Source organism: Silurus aristotelis (genome assembly GCF_946808225.1).
Source record: "Silurus aristotelis genome assembly, chromosome: 28".
Classification (NCBI taxonomy): Eukaryota; Metazoa; Chordata; class Actinopteri; order Siluriformes; family Siluridae; genus Silurus; species Silurus aristotelis.
In genome coordinates this window covers 16170372-16192154 of record NC_139601.1, presented here as the reverse complement: position 1 = coordinate 16192154, position 21783 = coordinate 16170372, and the positions used below count along the sequence as shown (strand labels likewise).

The following is a 21783-nucleotide window of genomic DNA, read 5'->3' as shown; positions in this document are numbered from 1 at the left end:
AGCTTCTAATCACTACCTAAACATGCATTTTTTCCCTTTACTGACATCCCTGTTATAATAAGAGTGTGTAGCATAGCAGTGGAGTGTGTATCGTTGGACCACTCTGCTGCCCTCCTCTTCTGTTACGTCTCGGTGGACAAAATGCCCCATTAGGAGAATAAGAGACGCTCGGAAGACCCTGTCGAGCCCCGTTCAATCCTCTTACTCCGCTAGCATCAGTGCAGGGAAAGCCAGCTTTATTGCTACACAAGTGCGCTCAGCATAGCAACCGGTCCCCGGGGTCCCGCATAGTCGGGGGGTTAACTGTACCACACAATCTACACATCAAGCCTCAATCCTGTTTTCTGTTCTAACTTCAGAAGCTAATTTCACAAAAGAAAATTTTTTGTGATATGGAGAAGTGACTATTGGTTTTTTTTCAGTGTATAAGAGCGCTTTGTCCCTCAAGAGCTTTTTCACAACGAACACGATTATCTAGTTTGTGGTTGCGTTGCCTAGAAAATGATATGTATTACACAAGACGGAGCCATACTTGCTTCAAGGAAGTCCAAAAAACAACAAACCGGCACCAGGTCCACGGATGGAGAAAGGGAAAAAGCTGCCAACCCGAACGCTGTATCTGAACAAACGCACAAAAGGATCCCACATTTATAATTCGATCGAAACAGTTTCACTCTGAAGATACAGGAAGGCCATTCAAAATGTAACATTTCAAAACATTTTGTTTGAATCCGCAAAGGAAAGAACTGCTAACTTGTTGAAAATTGTGGGCTGTGGGGCAAAGTGTAATGTGATTTGACCGAGGGTTTGGGAATAGGGAGAGATATCTGGTGTGCAAATCCAGAGGATTGTGAAAGACAGGGGGTATTTGTAGCCAGACACAGAGTGGTGGGAGAACTGTAAGATCATGGACCATGGCTATCTTTAAGAGGTCATGCTTGAAGGGAACGAATGCCAAAAGCCCTTATCCTTGGTGGTTTAGCCTGAAGCAAACTGGTTCAAACCTTTTAAAATGATATGCAAATAGAAAACAAAACAATACACCTCGTCTTGACACTTGCACACTCAGCGTTAACTGTTTTTCTCGCAGACTCCACAGTGATATCGCCTGAAGTGGCCAATCAACTTTGACTTTTAGGGGATGGAAGTTGGGGGTGCAGGAAGTTCAACATGCTGTCCGCCCTGATATTTCCACCAGACTGACTGGCTTCCTCTTGCACTAACTTTTTTTTTTTTCAATCTACTCACTATCTTGCTTTCTGGCATCATTTCCTTTCCCTCCATCTTCTCCTCACTGAGCCGCTGATTGTTAGAACATCCAGGCAACACTGGCATGACAATGTGGTACAGCAATGCTACCATTCCTTCCGAGAACTCGATCCAACCAGTCTAAATGATAAAGTGACCCCATTTACCTCCACTGGGAATCATTTAAAAAGCGAGACGTGGCTCTTGTCAGAACAAACCCCATGTCCAGGCTGCATCGTCCCTTTGCATCGTCCCTAAGGCTTCTTCTTGCACCTGACACAATTTCACCACTAAGCAGACCAAAGCCTTTATTACCACGAAGAGCAAGCCAGCCCTCGAGCGAGGGGTACCCTGGTCCCCCAGTAGTAGCAAGTTTTGGCCAAGATGTTTAAGGGGTTTCCGTAGGGATTTGTTACAAAAACAACATTAAATTTTCTGGTGCCACAGAATACACGAAATAACTGCAGTCACCCCACAGAGAGCTCCTAAAAGTTATGCGAAGTATTCGTTGCTTCAGGAGTTATTTTTGTCCCAGTTTGCTTTGGGGGGTACATGTTTCTGGAGGGGGGGTGTAATGGTTATTTATACTTGGCTTGGGAAGTGATTTTGTGTCATTATGAACCCAGACTACTTTTAAAGGCTTCACATCCAAGAAAAATAAACCTTCTGCGTGGTATTTTTGCTGTTTTGTATTTTGTTGTGGAGGTCAGAGCCAGGAGGGTCAGGGGGAAAGGGGGAGATGTGCCCACATGGCTTTGGATGAGGCAGAAGAAAAAAAAATGTACATCATAAAACAAAATAAACAATGACCTACAGAAACATCAAGAGGCATCCAGAGACGACTTGGAGACAAGGATTCGGTATGTGTCTGTGCTAACGACCTCTTCATAGCAGATCAGAGAGACATCAGAAAACATCTGTGGAGGTTACGGGGCATGACTGCAGGCAAGAGGTGGAAAAAAGTCCTCTTTTCACACAGTTGCCTTTTCCTGAGACACGAGCGACACTGGAATGTGAACTATTCCCTTGTCCGTGTGAGAGAGTCTTGTGTTTCCAGTTTAGGCTTTTCATCGAGGAGAGCATCCTGCCTGGACCTGGAGGCTTCCAGAATTCCCCTCCACGCTTTCAATTCGGATTTTACATTTTATCTTTTTTTCTTTGCTAAACCCCTCGCTTGTCTCGGCAAATTAAACAAGAGCAAAAGCAACAACATTGCGTTACAGTCCTCAAAGACCTTTTCATGATGTGATACACGGATTTACTCAAACACATACTTGTACAGAATCAATACTAGAAATTGCTCGAACTCGTCTCAGATCCCCGGCCGCCAAATTGGACTCCAGCAGTTAAGATGATTTTACGCTCAGGAAAGAAGCCAAAACCCAGAGCTATTCCTTTCATACTTCATCTCTCTGTCTTCATCATCATCATCATCATCACCACCCTCTGACCCTAAATCTCACTTGCACACAATCTGCACTTCAAATTCACCACCCAGAAACATCAACCACAGACCTGTGAGGAACATCACAACTGCTGCCTCTACAGGAGAAAGAGAAAGTGTGTGTGTGTTACACTAATCATCTGTAGACACACATATTAATCTGATCTAATCTAATCCCTGACATCAGAGTTACACTAATCACCAGTACACTCACATTAATCTAATCTAACCCCTGACATCAGAGTTACACTAATCACATGTACACACACTCATTAATCTAATCTCAGACATTAGAGTTACACTAATCACATGTACACACACTCATTAATCTAATCTCAGACATTAGAGTTACACTAATCACCAGTACACACACTCATTAATCTAATCTAATCCCTGAACCAGAGTTACACTAATCACATGTACACATACTCATTAGTTTAATCTAATCTCAGACATCAGAGTTACTCTAATCACCTGTACACGCACTCAATCTAATCTAATCTAATCTAATTTAATCTAATCTCAGACATTAGAGTTACACTAATCACCAGTACACACACTCATTAATCTAATCTAATCCCTGAACCAGAGTTACACTAATCACATGTACACATACTCATTAGTTTAATCTAATCTCAGACATCAGAGTTACTCTAATCACCTGTACACGCACTCAATCTAATCTAATCTAATCTAATCTCAGACATTAGAGTTACACTATTCACCTGTACACACTCATTAATCTAATTTAATCTAATCCCTGACATCAGATTTACACTAATCACCAGTACACACACACAAATTAATCTAATCTAATCCCTGACATCACAATAATATTAATAACAATAACAATAATCTATAATAGTATGAATTAGTAACAGTAATTAATAATATTAAATGTAATGTATAGGTTTCAGGAGTATAGGTATAGGTAACTTATAGTTATTATAAGTAATACACAATAGTGAATAATGCATAAGTAATTAATAAATAATTCATAATGATCTTAATAGCCATGTTAAAGTGCTCGCTTCAGGTCCCGTCCCAATCAGCGTCTAATCCCACTACACAGGGTGCGACTCGTTGTTACATTGTTCACTAAGTAGTGCACTTCAGTAGCTCTGAGGCGGCGGTTCAGGACGCGGCCCATCGTTCTGTTTTCCCAAAGGACGTTCACGTTCACGGCATCAATCTGAGGAGCAGCGCGGAGCTCCGACACGGACCTTCAAACCTTTAACCCCCCTAACAAACCCGGATTCACCCGAAAATCAGATTTTACAATCCAAAACAAACAAGAAAATGTGTGGTTTTCTGCATCAGTGGACAATCTGCATGTCAAACCCCTGCATGTGTGTGCGCGAGAAGGCTGATGCTTTCTGGGATCTGTTCACCTCGACCTACGTACCTCGTTCTTCCAGGAGGAAACGAACCAACCAGGGAGAAGAATCCGCTCCAAAATCTACAAAATTCACTAAAAAAAAAACCCCACAAACTTCCACACGGAAAAATCAGAGTAAAGAAGAAAAAACCCAACAACTGGAACAACTCTGTCTCCCTCCTTCTCTCCAGCTCCAGAAAGCTCCTCCCACCTTCCTCATGATTGGCTAAGCCGTTATCCAAAGATTTTAAAAGCAAAACGCTGATTGGCTATCCTTTCCTGTCAATCAAATTAATCAGTACATTCCTATTGGTTTCCTCCAAAAATGACTCACTAAAACCGGAAGTGTGATTTTATAAGCAAACAGCGCCCACTGTTGGATGTTAGAGGAACAGCGTTCATTTTAATGGTGGGAAAAAATGAACTAATACATTTTTTTTTCTTGGCAAATATATTGTAATAGCGCCCTGAATTCCATACAATAAGTAAAAAAAAATATTAAAAATAACGTTCTGGATTCCCCATAAAAATGATGTAAATGTATTAGTTATAGATTATAACCACCTCCAAGCCTATAAGTGATGCCATATTTCCACGTTTTCACTCAAAAATGGACAAACTGACTTCTGGAAGCATTCTATCCAGAAGAAAAGCTCATCCAGTAGTTCTGTGGAACATTAATCTTCATCTCTGAGGTACAGTCGAAACACGCCGAGCTTAAACGTGATCAAACCAGTCGCTCCTGCGAGGAAATGGATTAATGCCTTATCTGAGACCGGGACACACCCAATGTTCTGTCGAATGGATAGATGGATTTAGACACACCTTCTGTAAAGAAATAAAGAGGTTAAGGGATGCGGAGACTGGAAAGACAACAAATAAATACATTAGGAGAGAGCAAAAAATGAAGAAAAATGCATATTTCCGTTCCGAAGTAAGAAGTAGAACGCAGCAAAACGTTTCTCCATACTCACCTTGAAAAAATGTCCAGCACGGTCCAGTCAAGACGTCCACAGAACATCCACGAGTCAAAAAAGAGAGAAAACACACAAATAAGTGAGATAAAGTATAAAAAAAAACAACACATTTTCTATTTTGATTTTAAACTTTTTGTCTCACTTTTCTTTCTATTTTTGATGGTTTTTTGCCATTTGCTTTCCTCATTTACCTCATTTCATGTCATTTGTACTGAGCTTTGCTCTACTCAGTACCTCATACCTACACTTCTTATACAACATATTCTGTGCGTTAGGGGTCATTCAATTTATCAGTTGTGCTGAATTATCAATAGTTGATTGCTGGAACTGTCTGCTATCCAGAAAAATCCATACGGATAGTTTTTCCGGGTGTCCGCTGTCACTACGAGAGCGGCCTCTAGAGGCGAATCACTGAAGCCATGTGCAATATGTGAGACCGTGCGCTGCACAGAGAGCGCTACATTATATTTATTATTTACAATTTATTAATGATATTTATTAATTTGTGGGGTGTGAACATACAGGAAGTTTGGGTTCGTCAGGTAAATCTTGGGGAAGTTGAAGCTCAGTGGTTAAAGCTCTGATCGGAAGGTAGGGGATTTAAAATACGGGGTATCGCCAAACTGCCACGCTGTCACTCCCTTAGCCCTCCAGAGGGCACTGTATCATGGCTGGTCCTAGCTTTCTAACATCGGTGGGATGTGCAAAGAATTCTTCTGCTGGAGATGATGTATGTGGAGGTGCAGTTGTGACTCTAGTGAACGGTAAAGTGTGGAATTGTGTTCATTGGGTTTCTTGCTTCAGTAATAACATTTATTGTGACTATATGAGATCCTGTGTGATGTAGCGCTCTGTTCTACTGCACTTCTCTAGAATACTGATGCTTTCTAGAGACTTGGCGTCACAATGATGGGATTAGGACATGGATCGATTCAGGTAGAACATCACTGAAGGCCTAGAGGTCAAATGGAGTATCAAGACAGAAATAATTAGCCAATAATAAGTGTCGTGTACATCAGGAAATTAACTCGGTAAACAAGGCGCCAGTCTAAAGTTCCCTTCAATCTTATCAGGATTGACACTGAAGTCATTATTTAAATATTTGAACAAAACACAGAAACACAACCTTTTACTTTGTGAGTGTGTGTGTACATGTGTGTAATCAATGCACGCTAATCTACAGCTGCTTTATACCTGAGCTTTCATCCGGACCGTAATGTGTAACACAACCCCAACCTCATTCACACACACACACACACACACACACACCTACCTGAAAAAGCTTCTTCCAGACTTCAGGTGTATCGCTGAGGAGAAACGTCTCTTTGTACACCTGTTCTCCACTTTACCTGTTCACCCCGGCCTTCCTCCTTCTCCTCCTCATCCTGCAACCCAATCTTCAGGTGTTGTGTTACAGCACACAAAGGCAGGCGTGAAGGAAACACCGGCGTGAGAGTGAGAGTAAACAAAACCAATACACCTTTTACAAACCGCAGCCTGAGTACAAACAATCCACTTCATTCCCAACAGCATTTACACACCTCATATACACACACACACACACACAAACACACATACACACACCTTATATACACACACCACAAACACACACCACATACACACACCACACACACACCTCACATACACACCACATACACGCACCTCACACACACACACACACCACTTGCACACACCTCACATACACAAACACACACCACATACACACACACCTCACATACGCACACCACACATACACACACACACCTCACATACACACACACACTACATACAGACACCTTACATACACACACACCACATACAGACACCTTACATACACACACCTCACATACACAAACACACACCACATACACACACCACACATACACACATACCTCACATACACATACCACATATACACATACCACATAAACACACCACACATACACACACACACCTAACATACACACACCACATATACACACACCCTTTATATACACACACACACACACACACCTACATACCTCACCTCACCTACCTCAAATACACCTCATCTACACACATCTTACCTACATACACACACCTTACATACACAGTCTAGAAACACACACACCTCACCTACACACATCTTACATACACACACACAAATACTCAAACACCTCACATACACACAACCTACATACACACACCACACATACACACACCACAAATACACAAACACCTCACATACACACACCTCACATACACACATATTGCACACGCACCTCACCTACACACACCTTACACACTTGAGCAGCATCAAAACGTATAAAATACATCAATGAGCAAAAGGCACAATTTGTACATTATTTATTTATTTGTTTGTTTACATACACACGCACACATCCTCAATTGAGAGTTTCCGGTTTTTCTTTTTTCGGAATCGCGAAACACCGCGTGACCCTCCTGGCGTTCCGTATTTGTTTACAGCCACGCGCGCCGTGTATTTATAGCCAGCTGAAGAGCAGAGAGAAGTTTTCAGATATTTCTATAATTTGCTAAATTTATAAATAAAATAAACTAGACTCGAATAATCGATCATTTATAAGGTAAAATCATGAGCTATGGACTAATAAAACCCTAAAATATCGAAATCTTAAAAAACAAAAACAAATGTACTGTAGTTGTAAAGGAACACATTAACTACAGATGATCATGAAGATTAGTTTAACTTTACATTGACTTATAAACGTATAAGTAACATAATGTGTGTAACTACAGTCAGTATATATAGAGGCGAATAAGGGTTGAGTGAGAAACCTGGGCAGTTTGAGATGTTCAGGCTGAAATTATTACCTATTAAATCTGTAAATCATCTATTGCTCCGGTTTGGTGTAAAAGTACCCAGTACAGGGGTTCAGGTGGGGAAAGAAGTCTTTTACCCTGTTCCTGATTTAATCTGGACACCTGAGAGACAAGCAGTCACACTAACAGCCCTCTCAGGTAAAGTAGTTTATAATGTTTTTAGAATGAAAAGTCATTGCTTTAAACTGTCATAAAACTCACGAGACACGACTGAGACGAACCTAAAAATGTATCTATACCTCAGTCTCAAAAGACTTTGAAAGGTTAGTTGACACTGAAATGTGAAAAAAGTTACATCAGATAATATAGAATGACCTTAAATTATATAGATTTACCTCAGAAATGGTCTGTCAGAAAGTGAAATATGAAAGATTTACCTCAGATGATAGACCTCTGATGTAAATCTATATTATCTGAGGTAAATCTTTCATATTTCAATTTTAACAGACCTTTTCTGAGGTAAACCTATGCCACAAGTTGAAATCTAAAAGATTTACCTCAGATAAAATAGATTTACATCAGCGAATTTGTGTTAGAAATTAAAATAAGAAAAAAATTACTTCAGATGATCTAGCCTCATTTACCTCCGAAAATGTTCACCAGAAACTGAAATATGATTTACTTTAGATGATCTAGATTTACCTGTCACATTACCAGCCCTCTTAGATACAGTATGTTTATAGTTTATAATAAAAAGTCACCACTTTACACTCAAACACAAACACATCATGATCTAAAATCTAAAAACATTTCTCTTTACCTCAAACTCGAAAAATTTACCTCGGAAAATGTCTGCCAGAAAAGGAAATATGAAAAAATACCTAAAGATTTACCTCAGGGAAGGTTTTTTAGAAAGTGAAATATGAAAGGTTTACCTCAGATGATCTAAATTTAGCTCAGGAAAGGTTTACCTTGGATGATCTAGATTTACCTCAGAAAAGGTTTTCAGAAAGTGAAATATGAAAGGTTTATTGCAGATTATCTAGATTTACCTCAGGAAAGGTTTACCTTAGATGATCAAGATTTACCTCAGAAAAGGTTTTCAGAAAGTGAAATATGAATGGTTTACCTCGGATGATCTAGACTTACCACAGGAAAGGTTTTCAGAAAGTGAAATATGTAAGGTTTACCTTGGATGATTTAGACATATCTCAGGAAAGGTTTTCAGAAAGTAAAATATAAATGGTTTACCTCGGATGATCTAGACTTATCTCAGGAAAGGTTTTCAGAAAGTGAAATATGAAGGGCTTACCTCGGATGATCTAGACTTATCTCAGGAAAGTTTTTCAGAAAGTAAAATATGAAAGGTTTACCTCGGATGATCTAGATTTACCTCAGAAAAGGTTTTCAGACAGTGAAATATGAAAGATTTACCTCGGATTATATAGATTTACACAAGAAAAGGATTGCCAGGAACTGAAAAATGACCATTTGACCTCAAACAAGAAGATTGTGCTTAATAGAAGGTCAATCATCTACAGGAACATGAGAGATTCACCGGGGGAAGTAATATGGGGAAATAATTTGGAAAAATTCAGTGCTTATGAGAAAGATTTGTCTGGAATTTGAAAAGTTTATTCTCGTTTCTTAAATTTGGATGTACTCTTACAGAACTGAGCAGGATTTCATTTCATCTCCAATCATCACCAGCAGACATGGAACAGATCTCTGGTACATTTTTTTACTGAATCAAACTCAAGTGTGATCATGAAGCACAGTTATGTATTCTTAGTGTGACCAGTTCTCCGTCTGTGACATTTACAGGGAGAAAAATGGTGAAAAGGGTGAAGAAGTACTTCAGGAAACCACGGGGACGTAAGGAAAAAGTAACGGAAGCTGACTGCACTATGAACCTCCTGGCTGAACTTCCCTTTGCCGACACCGAGGTCTTGAAGGAACTTAGTTGTAAGTCATTAGTATAGTAGCTAAAGACCTGCAGTATAATAGCTGGAAACCAACAATGTAGTGGCTATATAATTACAGCATGGTAGCTATAAACCACAAATATAGTAACTATAGACTCACAATACAGTAGTTATAGACATACAATAATTAGACATACGTATAATAACAACAGAAGTACAGTAGCTAAAGATGTATAGTACAGTAGCTATAGATGTAAAGTATAGTAGCTATAGACGTAAAGTATCTGTAGGAAAGGATTCCCATGCAGTTGTATTTCCACGCTTCACAACTAGAGGGAGATTCACAGTTTACCATTCATAAGTTACCTCTGTTACATGACATTTTCCATCAAGAGCATCAAAGGCCAGATGTCTATTGGCAACCTACCGAACATAGGCATAGGCGTATAGTACGGTAGCTGTAGACGCATAGTACGGTAGCTGTAGACGTATATAGGGTAGCTGTAGACGTATAGTACGGTAGCTGTAGACGTATAGTACGGTAGCTGTAGACGTATAGTACGGTAGCTGTAGACGTATAGTACGGTAGCTGTAGACGTATATAAGGTAGCTGTAGACGTATATAAGGTAGCTGTATACGTATAGTACGGTAGCTGTAGACGTATAGTACGGTAGCTGTAGACGTATAGTACGGTAGCTGTAGACGTATAGTAAGGTAGCTGTAGACGTATATAAGGTAGCTGTAGACGTATAGTCGGGTAGCTGTAGACGTATAGTCGGGTAGCTGTAGACGTATAGTACGGTAGCTGTAGACGTATAGTACGGTAGCTGTAGACGTATATAAGGTAGCTGTAGACGTATATAAGGTAGCTGTAGACGTATAGTACGGTAGCTGTAGACGTATAGTACGGTAGCTGTAGACGTATAGTACGGTAGCTGTAGACGTATATAAGGTAGCTGTAGACGTATATAAGGTAGCTGTAGACGTATAGTACGGTAGCTGTAGACGTATAGTACGGTAGCTGTAGACGTATAGTACGGTAGCTGTAGACGTATATACGGTAGCTGTAGACGTATAGTACGGTAGCTGTAGACGTATAGTACGGTAGCTGTAGACGTATATAAGGTAGCTGTAGACGTATAGTACGGTAGCTGTAGACGTATATAAGGTAGCTGTAGACGTATAGTACGGTAGCTGTAGACGTATATAAGGTAGCTGTAGACGTATAGTACGGTAGCTGTAGACGTATATAAGGTTAGACTGTTACTCTGTCTAATGTGTAATTGTGGTTTTTCTATTCCAGTCTCTGACCCTGATGCCCAGGGGAAGAGGAAAGGTAAGAGGAAGAAGAGGGGACATGCGGAAAATGAGGAGGATGAAGAAAAAGAAAAGAAGAAGAAAGAGAGTCCTCGCCCTAACTACTTCGTGTCGATCCCGATCACCAATCAAAAGGTTCAGCGCTGACTTTAGAAGAGACGGACACAGTTTTTTTAGTGCTTATATAAAATCATATATAAAATATATTCATTGTTTTGTGTGTGTGTGTGTGTGTGTGTTCGTGTGTGTGTGCGTCAGATAAAACAGGGGGTGGAGGAAGTCCAGGCTGAGGTGTTACAGAAGGACCCTCGTCTCTCCAGAGCTCTGATTCCTGTTGGGACGCTTCACATCACACTGCTCGTCACACACTTGTCCACACAGGAGCAGATTGACACGTACGTACACCTTCTACACGACAAGAACGTTCTTTAAACATTATTATGTGGGACATCAGGGGACAGTGTAATAGAACACGCTGCGTCATAGCAACCTGAGGAAAATCAGCTAGAAATTTGTGTGTGTGATGGACATTTTTGTGTGCTGCGTCACCTGCGTCAGTGCTCTTCCCAGGGGTCTAACAGCTAGGTGGGTGTGTGTGTGTGTGTGTGTGTGTGTGTGTGTGTGTGTGTGTGTGTGACACATAGGGCTGCATTGGCAATAGAAGAGATGGAGCCGACCTTGACATCCCTGGTGGGTGGGCGGAGCCTTGTGCTGCCATTTCGTGGAATTGGTCACTTTAAACAGGAAGTAGCGTTCATCCAGATCGAAGAGGGAGATCATCTCAGTACCCTTACACAAATCGCAGGTGAGTTCTTTACATGTTCTTTATATCCTATATTTCTTTCTGCCATTGTGGGAACCAGAAAAATCTGTTACATCTGTACTGCAGCGAAGAGCTGACTCTGGAGACTCCTTCCATCTGAAATGGCGGAAACGGCAGTTTTGTCAGATTAAGCCCATAACATCTTAGGAGGTCACCTTAGAAAGGCTCAGAAGGTCCAGTGCTTCAACTTTATAGACAGTACACTATGAAGGACCTTATACATTGGTTCTCCGGGATTATCATCCAGATACCTGGACCATCATCTCCATCACTTAACCAGGCTTCTTTCTAGGCTTTTTGTCTCACCAGCTTTGATCTGGAACTGATCCTAGACCAATCTTCAAGATGTGAAGTGTCTTTAAGCACGTAATCACATCATTTATAAGGGGGGAGGGGAGTGAATCTGCCATCTAACGTTTTTATCCCAGGTCAATATCGGACTGCATCTTTCTCTCTCTCTCTCTCTCTCTCTCTCTCTCTCTCTCTCTCTCTCTCTCTCTCTCTCTCTCTCTCTGTCTATGTCAGTATTGATTCTCTCCTTGTGTTACATTATGCATTGGAGGGGTTTGAGTCTTAAAGCTGTCCTCTCTGCTATGGAAATAGCCTCACCCCTTGCTGTCTGAATCTCTCTCTCTTTGCTCTCTTGTTCTGTTTTTCCAGACTTAGTCAGGAAGGTGTTTGAGGAGAAGGGGATACCAGCCGGAGACCAGAAAGATTTTAAACCTCACCTGACCTTCATCAAGCTCTCACGAGCACCCAAACTCCGTCGTCAGGTGGGTACCCATTCCTCGGACACCTTTATTAATTTTTTTTCCATAAGAGCAAAACGGATAAACCAACAAAAGTTCTGTGCAGACGGGATGGTAAAATGTTTTTTTCGTGAAGTCTGTGGACTATCGGACTTGTGTTTTTGTAATGGAGAGAAGTTGTTGTATTCTGAGACTTGTTTACAGCATGTCTTAATTTAGTTCTAGATCGATGGCTCTGTGACGGAACTTTACCACAGTGTCCCCAATCAGGTTTGGATGTGTTATTGGTTTGACTTTTCCATTATACAATGACCTTGTTTTATAAAAGAATCACAGTTTTATCAAATTATCAAATTGGGACAACATGGATGTGTACAACCGAATGGCTCGGGTTCTAGAGGTTTTAGAATGACTACGTTTCTAGAATGTTGTGGGGGGGATCAGGATTGACCTTCAGAACACAGGATATGTAAACCATTAGGGCTTTGAGAATGATTGGAGTTCTAGAATTCTATGAAACCCAAACAACTATCTTACTGGAAAATTCAAAAAAGATTTTGAGATGTAGAATGTTGTATAGCCTCTTCGGATGATTGCCCTGATAGGTCTGGAATGCAAGATAAAAATTAGGATCAGTAGGATCGGCCTAGTAATTAGACAATGTCAGAAAACAGGATCTGTGAGCCCAGGAGGGTTCTGAGAGGTTTGAGAATGACCAGAGTTCTAGATTTCTTTTATAAAACTCATAACAGAACCGCACAGTCAGGCTGGAAAATTCAATAGAGCTCCAGTTGTAGAATGTTGTAGGACCCTGTTAGGATAATCACACTGATAGGCCTGGAATGCTCCTTCTAAAATACTGGCTATATTTGGACAATTCAAGTAAGAAGAGAGTTTGTAGAACATTTGAAGTTATTAGAACTTGCTGTTTTACTTCTCAGATCATTGAAACTTAGACAATTCTAGAGTTTTCCGGAATAAATAAAAGGGCAAGATTATATGCAAGGTTGTTGAATTACCTGCGATCTAGAGCCACAAAGTTCTGAAATATTGATGTTCTATTGGTCCTAGGATGTCTCAGGCTGTGAGGCTTTCAAGTATTTGAGTCGTACCCAAACCTCCTGGGATAAAAGATCAGAACAAGAAGTCCCAGATCACTTAGGGTCCAAAATGTCGAGCATCTGATGTTCTAGAACCCAAAGCCTTCTGTGTTTGTGCTTCTGAAACATAACAAACTGTAAAAGCTAAGAGCAGGCAGAATCACGACACAGTGTCTCCTACACCAACGCTCACATGCTTCATTACTCCATCTGGACAGATGAAAGTCTGATTTTAATTTTGAATAATTTATGTTCAGTAGTTTAGAATTAACAGAAAGTGTTGTGATGTTACACGATTATGCTGGGAGATGGGGAAAAAAGGACTAATCTCATTCCTCGTGTCTGAGTGCTTTGTAATCGGATTTTGATCCATAACTCTGCACCTTTCTCCATCACTTCGCTTAGTGCAGGACGTGTGAAGAGATCTTACAGCTAGCTATACGAGCTGATGTACAGGTGGCCTCGTATAACATCGCCATGACCACCATGCAACGATACTTGAAAGAATCTTGTGTGTGTCTGAGCTCATCCCATTTACATGTATGTTTTAGGGAGTCAAGAAGCTGGACTCAAGTCTGTATGTGCCGTTTGAGCAGCAAGTGTTTGGTGAGGAGAACGTGTGCACCATGGATCTGTGCTCCATGCTGAAGAAGAAAGACGCTGATGGTTACTACCATCGTGAGAAGACCGTCACATTCGGTAAGTCAGAACACATTTGAGTGTCTGTGTGTGTGTGTGTGTGTGTGTGTGTGTGTGTGTGTGTGTGTGTGTGTGTGTGTGAGATACATCAATGGTATATTTTCAAGTGGCATCAACCCAAAAAAAATCAAAAGAAACGGTTATCCTGAGGTGTTTTAAAATCACTAGGAAATTTAATCTCCTGTAACTTTGCAGGGTGACCATAGGCTTAATTCTTCTAGAATGTTCTAGAACGATCTAAAACTCAAGTGATTGTGACAATGTTCTGGAACTTAGATCTTTCTAGAACTTCGGCGTCTTGAAGGCAGGCTCCCGTTTCGAGACATTCTAGACCACCAAAAGCTCTAGAAATGACGCTGGAGATTTCTTTCAACAGTTTTTGAATTGTTTCAGATTCTGGTTCAGTTCTGTGGTCCGGTTGTGCAGTTCGTTATCAGTGGTCTGGGTCGTGTTAAGTTTTTTATTTTAATGTCTGTCTCGGAGCTTCGATCACACGTGGACAGATCAGACGGAGAGAGTTTACACCTGAAAACTTCACCACGACAACGCCAATCCTATAAGGTATTTACTAATTATAGAAAAAACACAATTATTAATAAATAATGTGATCATTGAAGAAAAAAGGCAACACAGTTTGGAACATGTGAGAAAATGAGCGAGAGAGAGGAGATCAGGCCACTAGAGGTCACACTTTAGCTTCAGATAGCAAAAAAAATCAAGTCGTTTTATTTCAATTATATGATTTCTTATGCGGAAAAATATCTCGCAGCACTTTTCTGCTCCACACTTTTGTACAGTATAGGATCCAAATCCCAATCATGGGAATTCTCCTGCATTTTCTGTATCGTTATGAATTATTCTAGAGGACCTAGTGATCCAGATGAAACCTGGAGGCATCAATAATTTCATGACAATTCTGGATAATTCAGTATCTATCTATCTATCTATCTATCTATCTATCTATCTATCTATCTATCTATCTATCTATCTATCTATCTATCTATCTATCTGTCTATCTGTCTGTCTGTCTGTCTGTCTGTCTGTCTGTCTGTTGTCTGTCTGTCTGTCTTACAGATCTGAAGTGTTAGAGGGATAGAGGAAGATATAAAAAAAAAAAAGAGAGAAGGATCATTCCAGAATTTGTATGATTCCCTGCTTTATGTTTCCCGTTTTTTTAAGGTATTTTTAAGCTTTTCTGGAAGGTGGAAGCTTATTTAATTGTGTGAGGGAACCTCGTTTATCAAAGTCCAGACACGGAAAAAAGATTTCAACAGGGTTTAAACCAGAAATGTACAGGAAACGTTCTTGAAAATTCATTTAGTAGGCTAAAAAAATGAACGTGAATGAAAGGCGACACGTGTACATACAGTATATATGTACGCGTTTTACGTGATTTACGCATGCAGACGAATGTTACACGTGTTACATATTTATGTACATGGATGCAAATTTACGTGCCTGTTACAGAATTCGTGTATAGGAATGAATTTAAACACCAAAGTATTCGCGCCCTGTAAAACGTGTGAGTGTCTTCCTCACCTCTCTGTGAACTTTTTTCAAAGAATTGTGGGCGGGACTAAATAGAAATACATCCTGGCTACACATGAATTCGCATGTGTGTATACAGAAAATCTTTATACATTTGAATAAAACTAGAGGAAATTGTTTCTTCTACTAGGCCACAAAAAGCTATTTCAATGTTGGTGGTATCCAGTAGGTGGTGCCGATAATCCTGAGAAAAATCTGTATACACACACACACACACGCACACACACACACGCACACACACACACACACACACACACACGCACGCTACTCTATACATTCCACATAACCTCCAACATTCCACACTGCCCTGTTGTCATTATGTTTCACTGCCAACACTCCCACGAAACACCATTTTGAATTACCACACACACACACACACACACACACACACATACACATAACGACTTTCACACCATATGTTACATAACGTTACAGACAGCAAATATGAAAAGATCTATGATGTAAAGAATGAATATTTTAGGAATGTATTAACAACATTACAGCCCCTAGACATTACACAGTCAGCAGGTTGTGTTTGAAAAGTAAAGTGCGACTACAAATTAACAGGCAGGTGCTTGTCGGTTGGTGCAGTAACCCGGGTTTCATCGAGTGTTTCCGTTTGTGACTCTCCTAATTCCCCTGATTAGCAGCTCTCAAAGTAGATTTGAATCACAATACGGCTATAACGAGTTCGCTAATTAGGGACTCCAGGTGTTTAATCCGAGGAGGATATATCAGAGTTAATGTGCAAAAACTACCAGATCTAGATCCTAATCCACAATGCCCCACCCCTCAGTTATCTGCGGGTGTGTTTGTAAAACATATATTTTTTTAGATCCTGATGCTCTGAATCTACCTCATCCTCCTTCAATACAATCTCTAAACTCACTTTAGCATTTAAATCTGATTAATCCAGATCCTCAGCACTTAAGGTCATCATCATCATCATCATCCTCCAAATCCATCTCATTTATCTTTTCAGATCTTAGAATTTAGCTATTCCAGATCTTCATCCAAAATAATTCGGTTTAACTTTATTTCTGCATTCTGAAATCCTTCTTTTGATGTTTCTTAGAAAAATCTTCACTTTTCAAGAACTTGACACATCACTCCTAAGTCTTCACACTATTTTTATCTACATCCAGATACTTCTTTTTTTACTTTGGTTAGATATCCAGAGCTTATATTTATCCCAAAATAAACCTTTTTCAAATCTCAGTCTGTCCGAATGTTGGAAATTTGTGATCTAGAAAAATAAAAGCCATCACTATATTTGTGCATGTAAAGTCTTTTTTGAACTGGATCCATGGAGCTTTTCAAATCAATACCCTTATCTTCTGTGATCTTTATTACTTTGTAGATTGTTAGATCCTAGAAACACTTGATACTGGAATCACCATAAGAAAATAGCATACGGCTCCCCGCTCTAGAAAGGTGGACACGATCTAAATTCGTATTGTGATCTAAAAAATGTTATACTGGCTTGGGATGTTTCAAAGACATTTTAATCTGACTGGTTACACAACGCTCAGGGAAATGTGTGTTTTCTCTCTCTAGAAAAACAAAACACCACACACAAAAATTTTTTATCTTCTCTTTATATTTTGAACACACGATATGCATCTCTACTTTTCTATTTAAACCCAGACGCTGGATACTCTAGAAATTTGAACCACTGAGTGCTCTTCTCGAGAAAATACGAACACCCAGGTTGCTCTAGAAAACGTTTGCACTGCGTTCTATAGAGATCTTTTTTAATTCTATGCCTTTTCTTTGAAGAAAAAAAAAGCCAAACACCCATACTGCTTTGCTCCAGATGTCTCTGCCCACCCCTGCTTGATTTTTTAATCTCTGTTTGCAATGGGAGACTATGGAAAAGGTTATCATGAAAAACCAGCCGACTGCAGAGACTATGGATTTTGAGCTCCGTGGCTCAATAATCTGTGTGCTCTTTAGCGGCGAATGTGTTGGGAACGATCGGTAAACCAGCGGGGGGGTGAGTGTACGCCGGGGTAGAGGTTCGGATCCGGTTAAAATCCTGGGCAAAGCACGGATCAATTTTAAAAGTCGGACGTTTAACAGCAAAAAAGATTTAACCTCACCACTGTTGGCAAATACAATTATTCAGAAGAATCCGGGTAATAGTGGAGAATTTTTTACGTTGTACACTTTCAACTGGAAAAAAGGAAATATTTACTGAATGATTCTTAGGGGGGCCTAAGCACCGACAATGTGTAGGCACCCCAATGGTGGTATCCTTTCTTCTCTTCTGGCTAGAGATTCTACACCATCTGGTAAATGAAATTGACACACTGATTAAGGAAATTTGGGTCAAGTACTACCATTGCTGTAGCTCCACCATCAGGTAAAATCTGGACATGATCTGGAAATTCTGTCCATCTTCAATCTTCCTGCTCCTCTTAAAAACATTGTTCTGTCATCGCTAGGGTTGCAGAGGGGCGGAAGCTTACGCTGATCTGCCATTTCTGCTCCTTTTCCCCATTTTGTTTGATCTTGAACAGACTCACATCAAACCCTGTCGTCCATTTAATCTAGATTTCACACATCATGAGCAAAAATACTCTTCAATCTAATAATCTAAAAATCTAAACATGCTGCTTGTGCAGCTGAGATTATTATTACTATTATTAATATTATTATGGAAATATATATATATATATATATATATATATATATATATATATATATATATATATATATATATATATATATATACATTTACATTTACATTTGCGGCATTTAGCAGACGCCCTTATCCAGAGCGACGTACAAAAGTGCTTTAAATCTCTAGTAATGAATAAATCTACACTGGTACGCAAAATTACAAACTTAATATAAATATAACTCGAATTCAACAAACTTGGAAAGTGCTAATTTAGGTATTTCAGGAAGATGAAGGTCTTCAGTCGTCGCTTAAAGATAATCAGGGACTCTGCTGTATGGACATCTAGGGGAAGTCCATTCCACCACCTCGGTGCCAGAACAGAGAAAAGCCTTGAAGTGTACTTACCTCTCATTCTGAGAGAAGGTGGTACCAGTCGAGCAGTGCTGGAGGATCTCAGACAGCGTGGTGCAGTGAGAGATGTGATGAGGTCACTGAGGTAAGATGGTGCTGGTCCATTTTTGGCCTTGTAGGCAAGCATCAGTGTTTTGAATCTGATACGTGCAGCTACTGGAAGCCAGTGAAGGGAGCGCAGCAGTGGGGTGGTGTGGGAAAACTTGGGCTGATTGAACACAAGTCGTGCAGCTGCATTTTGAATCATTTGCAGTGGACGAATAGCGTTCAGGGGGAGACCTGCCAGCAGAGAATTGCAGTAGTCAAGTCTATATATATATATATATATATATATATATATATTTAGGGTAATATTAGTTTTTATCTGGCAGATTTCTAGAAAACCTAAACACTAACATATGTACATGTGTGTGTGTGAGGCGACCATGTGCCTGTGAGCCAATGCATTTGTAACTGGCTGTTCAGCTCTTGTGAATGGGAAACAGGCCAGAACTTCCAGCTGGGCTCACAGTGTGTGTGTGTGTGTGTGTGTGTGTGTGTGTGTGTGTGTGTGTGTGTGTGTGTGTGTGTGTGATGGCAGCTGTATTTTTTTATCCCGCAAAATATCGGCTGACTGGGTTAAGGCTCTATATACCTGTCTGTGTGTTTATACAATAGAGTGTGTCAGAGTGTGTCATTAAAGTTCTACAGTAAATAAGCACCTGTACCTCAGGCTACTGGCAGAATGTGTATATGTGTGTGTGTGGGGGTGGGGGTAATTCCCTGTTCTAATGCCTTGCCCAATAATATCCGGAGACGTCTAACGCTCCCTGTGCGGACGGAGCTGAAAATCGATCTGCCACCAGAGGAGACTAGGCGAGCGAGGGAACGAGACATCCACAAAAATACACACATATCCGAGCCTCGACTGATATTTTTAACTTGTAGATAGTTCCAGAATGAAAATAGTTTTTCAAATGTAATAATAAAAAAAAAAAAAATACATGATATGGAAAAAAAGTATTACTGCCTTTTCTACCCAGTTGTTACCTTTAATTTAGTGACACACAATTGTACAGGAGGTCTTTAACTACAGAAGCATGACTTTACTTAAACCCAAACATGTTCCATGGCAATGCCCCTGTGCCTAAAGCTAACTCTATGAAGATCTGCTCTAAATGGCTTGGAGATTAGGGGTCCTCAAACCTTTAACCTATTTTGTGTTAGATTTCTAGAGGTTCTAGACCAGGGGTCGGCAACCCGCGGCTCCGGAGCCGCATGCGGCTCTTTCATCCCTCTTCTGCGGCTCCCTGTGGCTTTGGAAAATAAATAATGAGTATTTAATTAAAATGTATTTTATTTTAGTTCGTTAGTTTTGGTGATCTTGTAAAATCTAAATTAAACGTGTTAAAGTTTTTTGTCGCTCTTCATATGCGTCACAACTGCTAATGTGCGACACCCACCGGGACACGACTTCTTAAACTTTGGTTGACGGCACACAGAAGAGGACGGCATTTTTGGTTTGCTGCCGGTAGATAATTTATGTTCGGCGTTCTTTTCATAAATACAAGAAGGACTCAAATAGACATTGAGTATTTTATTTGAAAGTAACCTTCAACCCAATGTCATCACCATTATCATCACCACCATCATTACTATCATCCTCACATCACCATTATTATCACCATTATGATCACCATCATCATCGCATCACCATTATAATCACCATTGTCATCACCATTATTATCACCATCATTACTACCATCATCACATCACCATTATAATCACCATCAACACCACCATCATCACTATCATCATCACATCACCATTATAATCACCATCCTCACCATCGTCATCACCATTATTATCACTACCATCATCACTATCATCATCAAATCACTATTATTATCACCATTATGATCACTATCATCATCAAATCACCATTATCATCACTATCATAATCACATCACAATTATAATCACCATCCTCACCATTGTCATCACCATTATTATCACCATCATCACCATTATCATCACCACCATCATCACATCACCATTATAATTACCATCAACACCACCATCATCACTATTATCATCTCATCACGATTATTATCACCATCATCACCATCATTTCTACCATCATCACATCACCATTATCACCATTATCATCACATCATCATTATCATCACCACCATTAAAACCATCATCACCACCATAATAATCACCATCATCACCATTATTATCACCAGTATCATCACCACCACCATCACCATTATCATCACCACCATCACCATTATCATCACCATTATCATCACCATGATTATCAGCATTATTATTACCACAAATCACATTCACCATTATCATCCTAATCACTATAATCATTACATCATAATTATTACCATCACCTTCATACTCAACACCACAATCACCATGACCACCATCATAACAATAATTATCATAACCATAACATCCTAATTATCACCACTATCATTATCACCACCACCATTACTATCATCACCATCATAGTCATCATACTTATCTTATTCACCAGCCTCCTCCTCCTCCTCCTCGTGTCAGATCAGTTCCCTGATAAGACAGTAGAGTAATACTGTATGAACGCGTACTCCGTGATGCTGCTAACTTTCTTTTCGGCTTCTCCCGTTAGGGGGCGCCACAGCGGATCCTCCGCACGTTTGATTTGGCACATGTTTTACGCTGGATGCCCTTCCTAACGCAACCCTCCCCAATTTATCGATGCGGCTAATATCTAGCGATCGT

General features: G+C 40.1%; 2 protein-coding genes across 24 annotated transcripts in view; one reads left to right on the top strand and one right to left on the bottom strand.

Moving 5' to 3' along the window:
- The window catches only part of epb41l2 (erythrocyte membrane protein band 4.1 like 2), a 36173-nt gene extending 31876 nt beyond the window's left edge, over positions 1-4297 (bottom strand). For 9 of the 14 annotated variants that reach the window (XM_083534414.1, XM_083534425.1, XM_083534422.1 and 6 more), the window contains exon 1: positions 4098-4296. The gene's annotated coding sequence lies outside the window, so the exon portion shown is untranslated. Of the gene's footprint in view, positions 1-4097 lie in introns of all 14 variants that reach the window. The other 5 variants (XM_083534421.1, XM_083534418.1, XM_083534419.1 and 2 more) reach the window with 1 other exon arrangement.
- Positions 4298-7501: 3204 nt separating this feature from the next.
- akap7 (A-kinase anchoring protein 7) overlaps positions 7502-21783 on the top strand; it is a 22222-nt gene continuing 7940 nt past the window's right edge. For 3 of the 10 annotated variants that reach the window (XM_083534528.1, XM_083534529.1, XM_083534526.1), the window contains exons 1-8: positions 7502-8026; positions 9500-9559; positions 9653-9793; positions 11058-11206; positions 11330-11466; positions 11716-11876; positions 12555-12667; positions 14295-14442. In XM_083534528.1, the coding sequence (XP_083390654.1) occupies positions 7858-8026; positions 9500-9559; positions 9653-9793; positions 11058-11206; positions 11330-11466; positions 11716-11876; positions 12555-12667; positions 14295-14442 (1078 nt within the window). In that variant the 5' untranslated portion in view covers positions 7502-7857. Of the gene's footprint in view, positions 8027-8069; positions 8152-9499; positions 9560-9652; positions 9794-11057; positions 11207-11329; positions 11467-11715; positions 11877-12554; positions 12668-14294; positions 14443-14835; positions 15004-17065; positions 18641-21783 lie in introns of those variants that run through there. The other 7 variants (XM_083534530.1, XM_083534531.1, XM_083534527.1 and 4 more) reach the window with 5 other exon arrangements.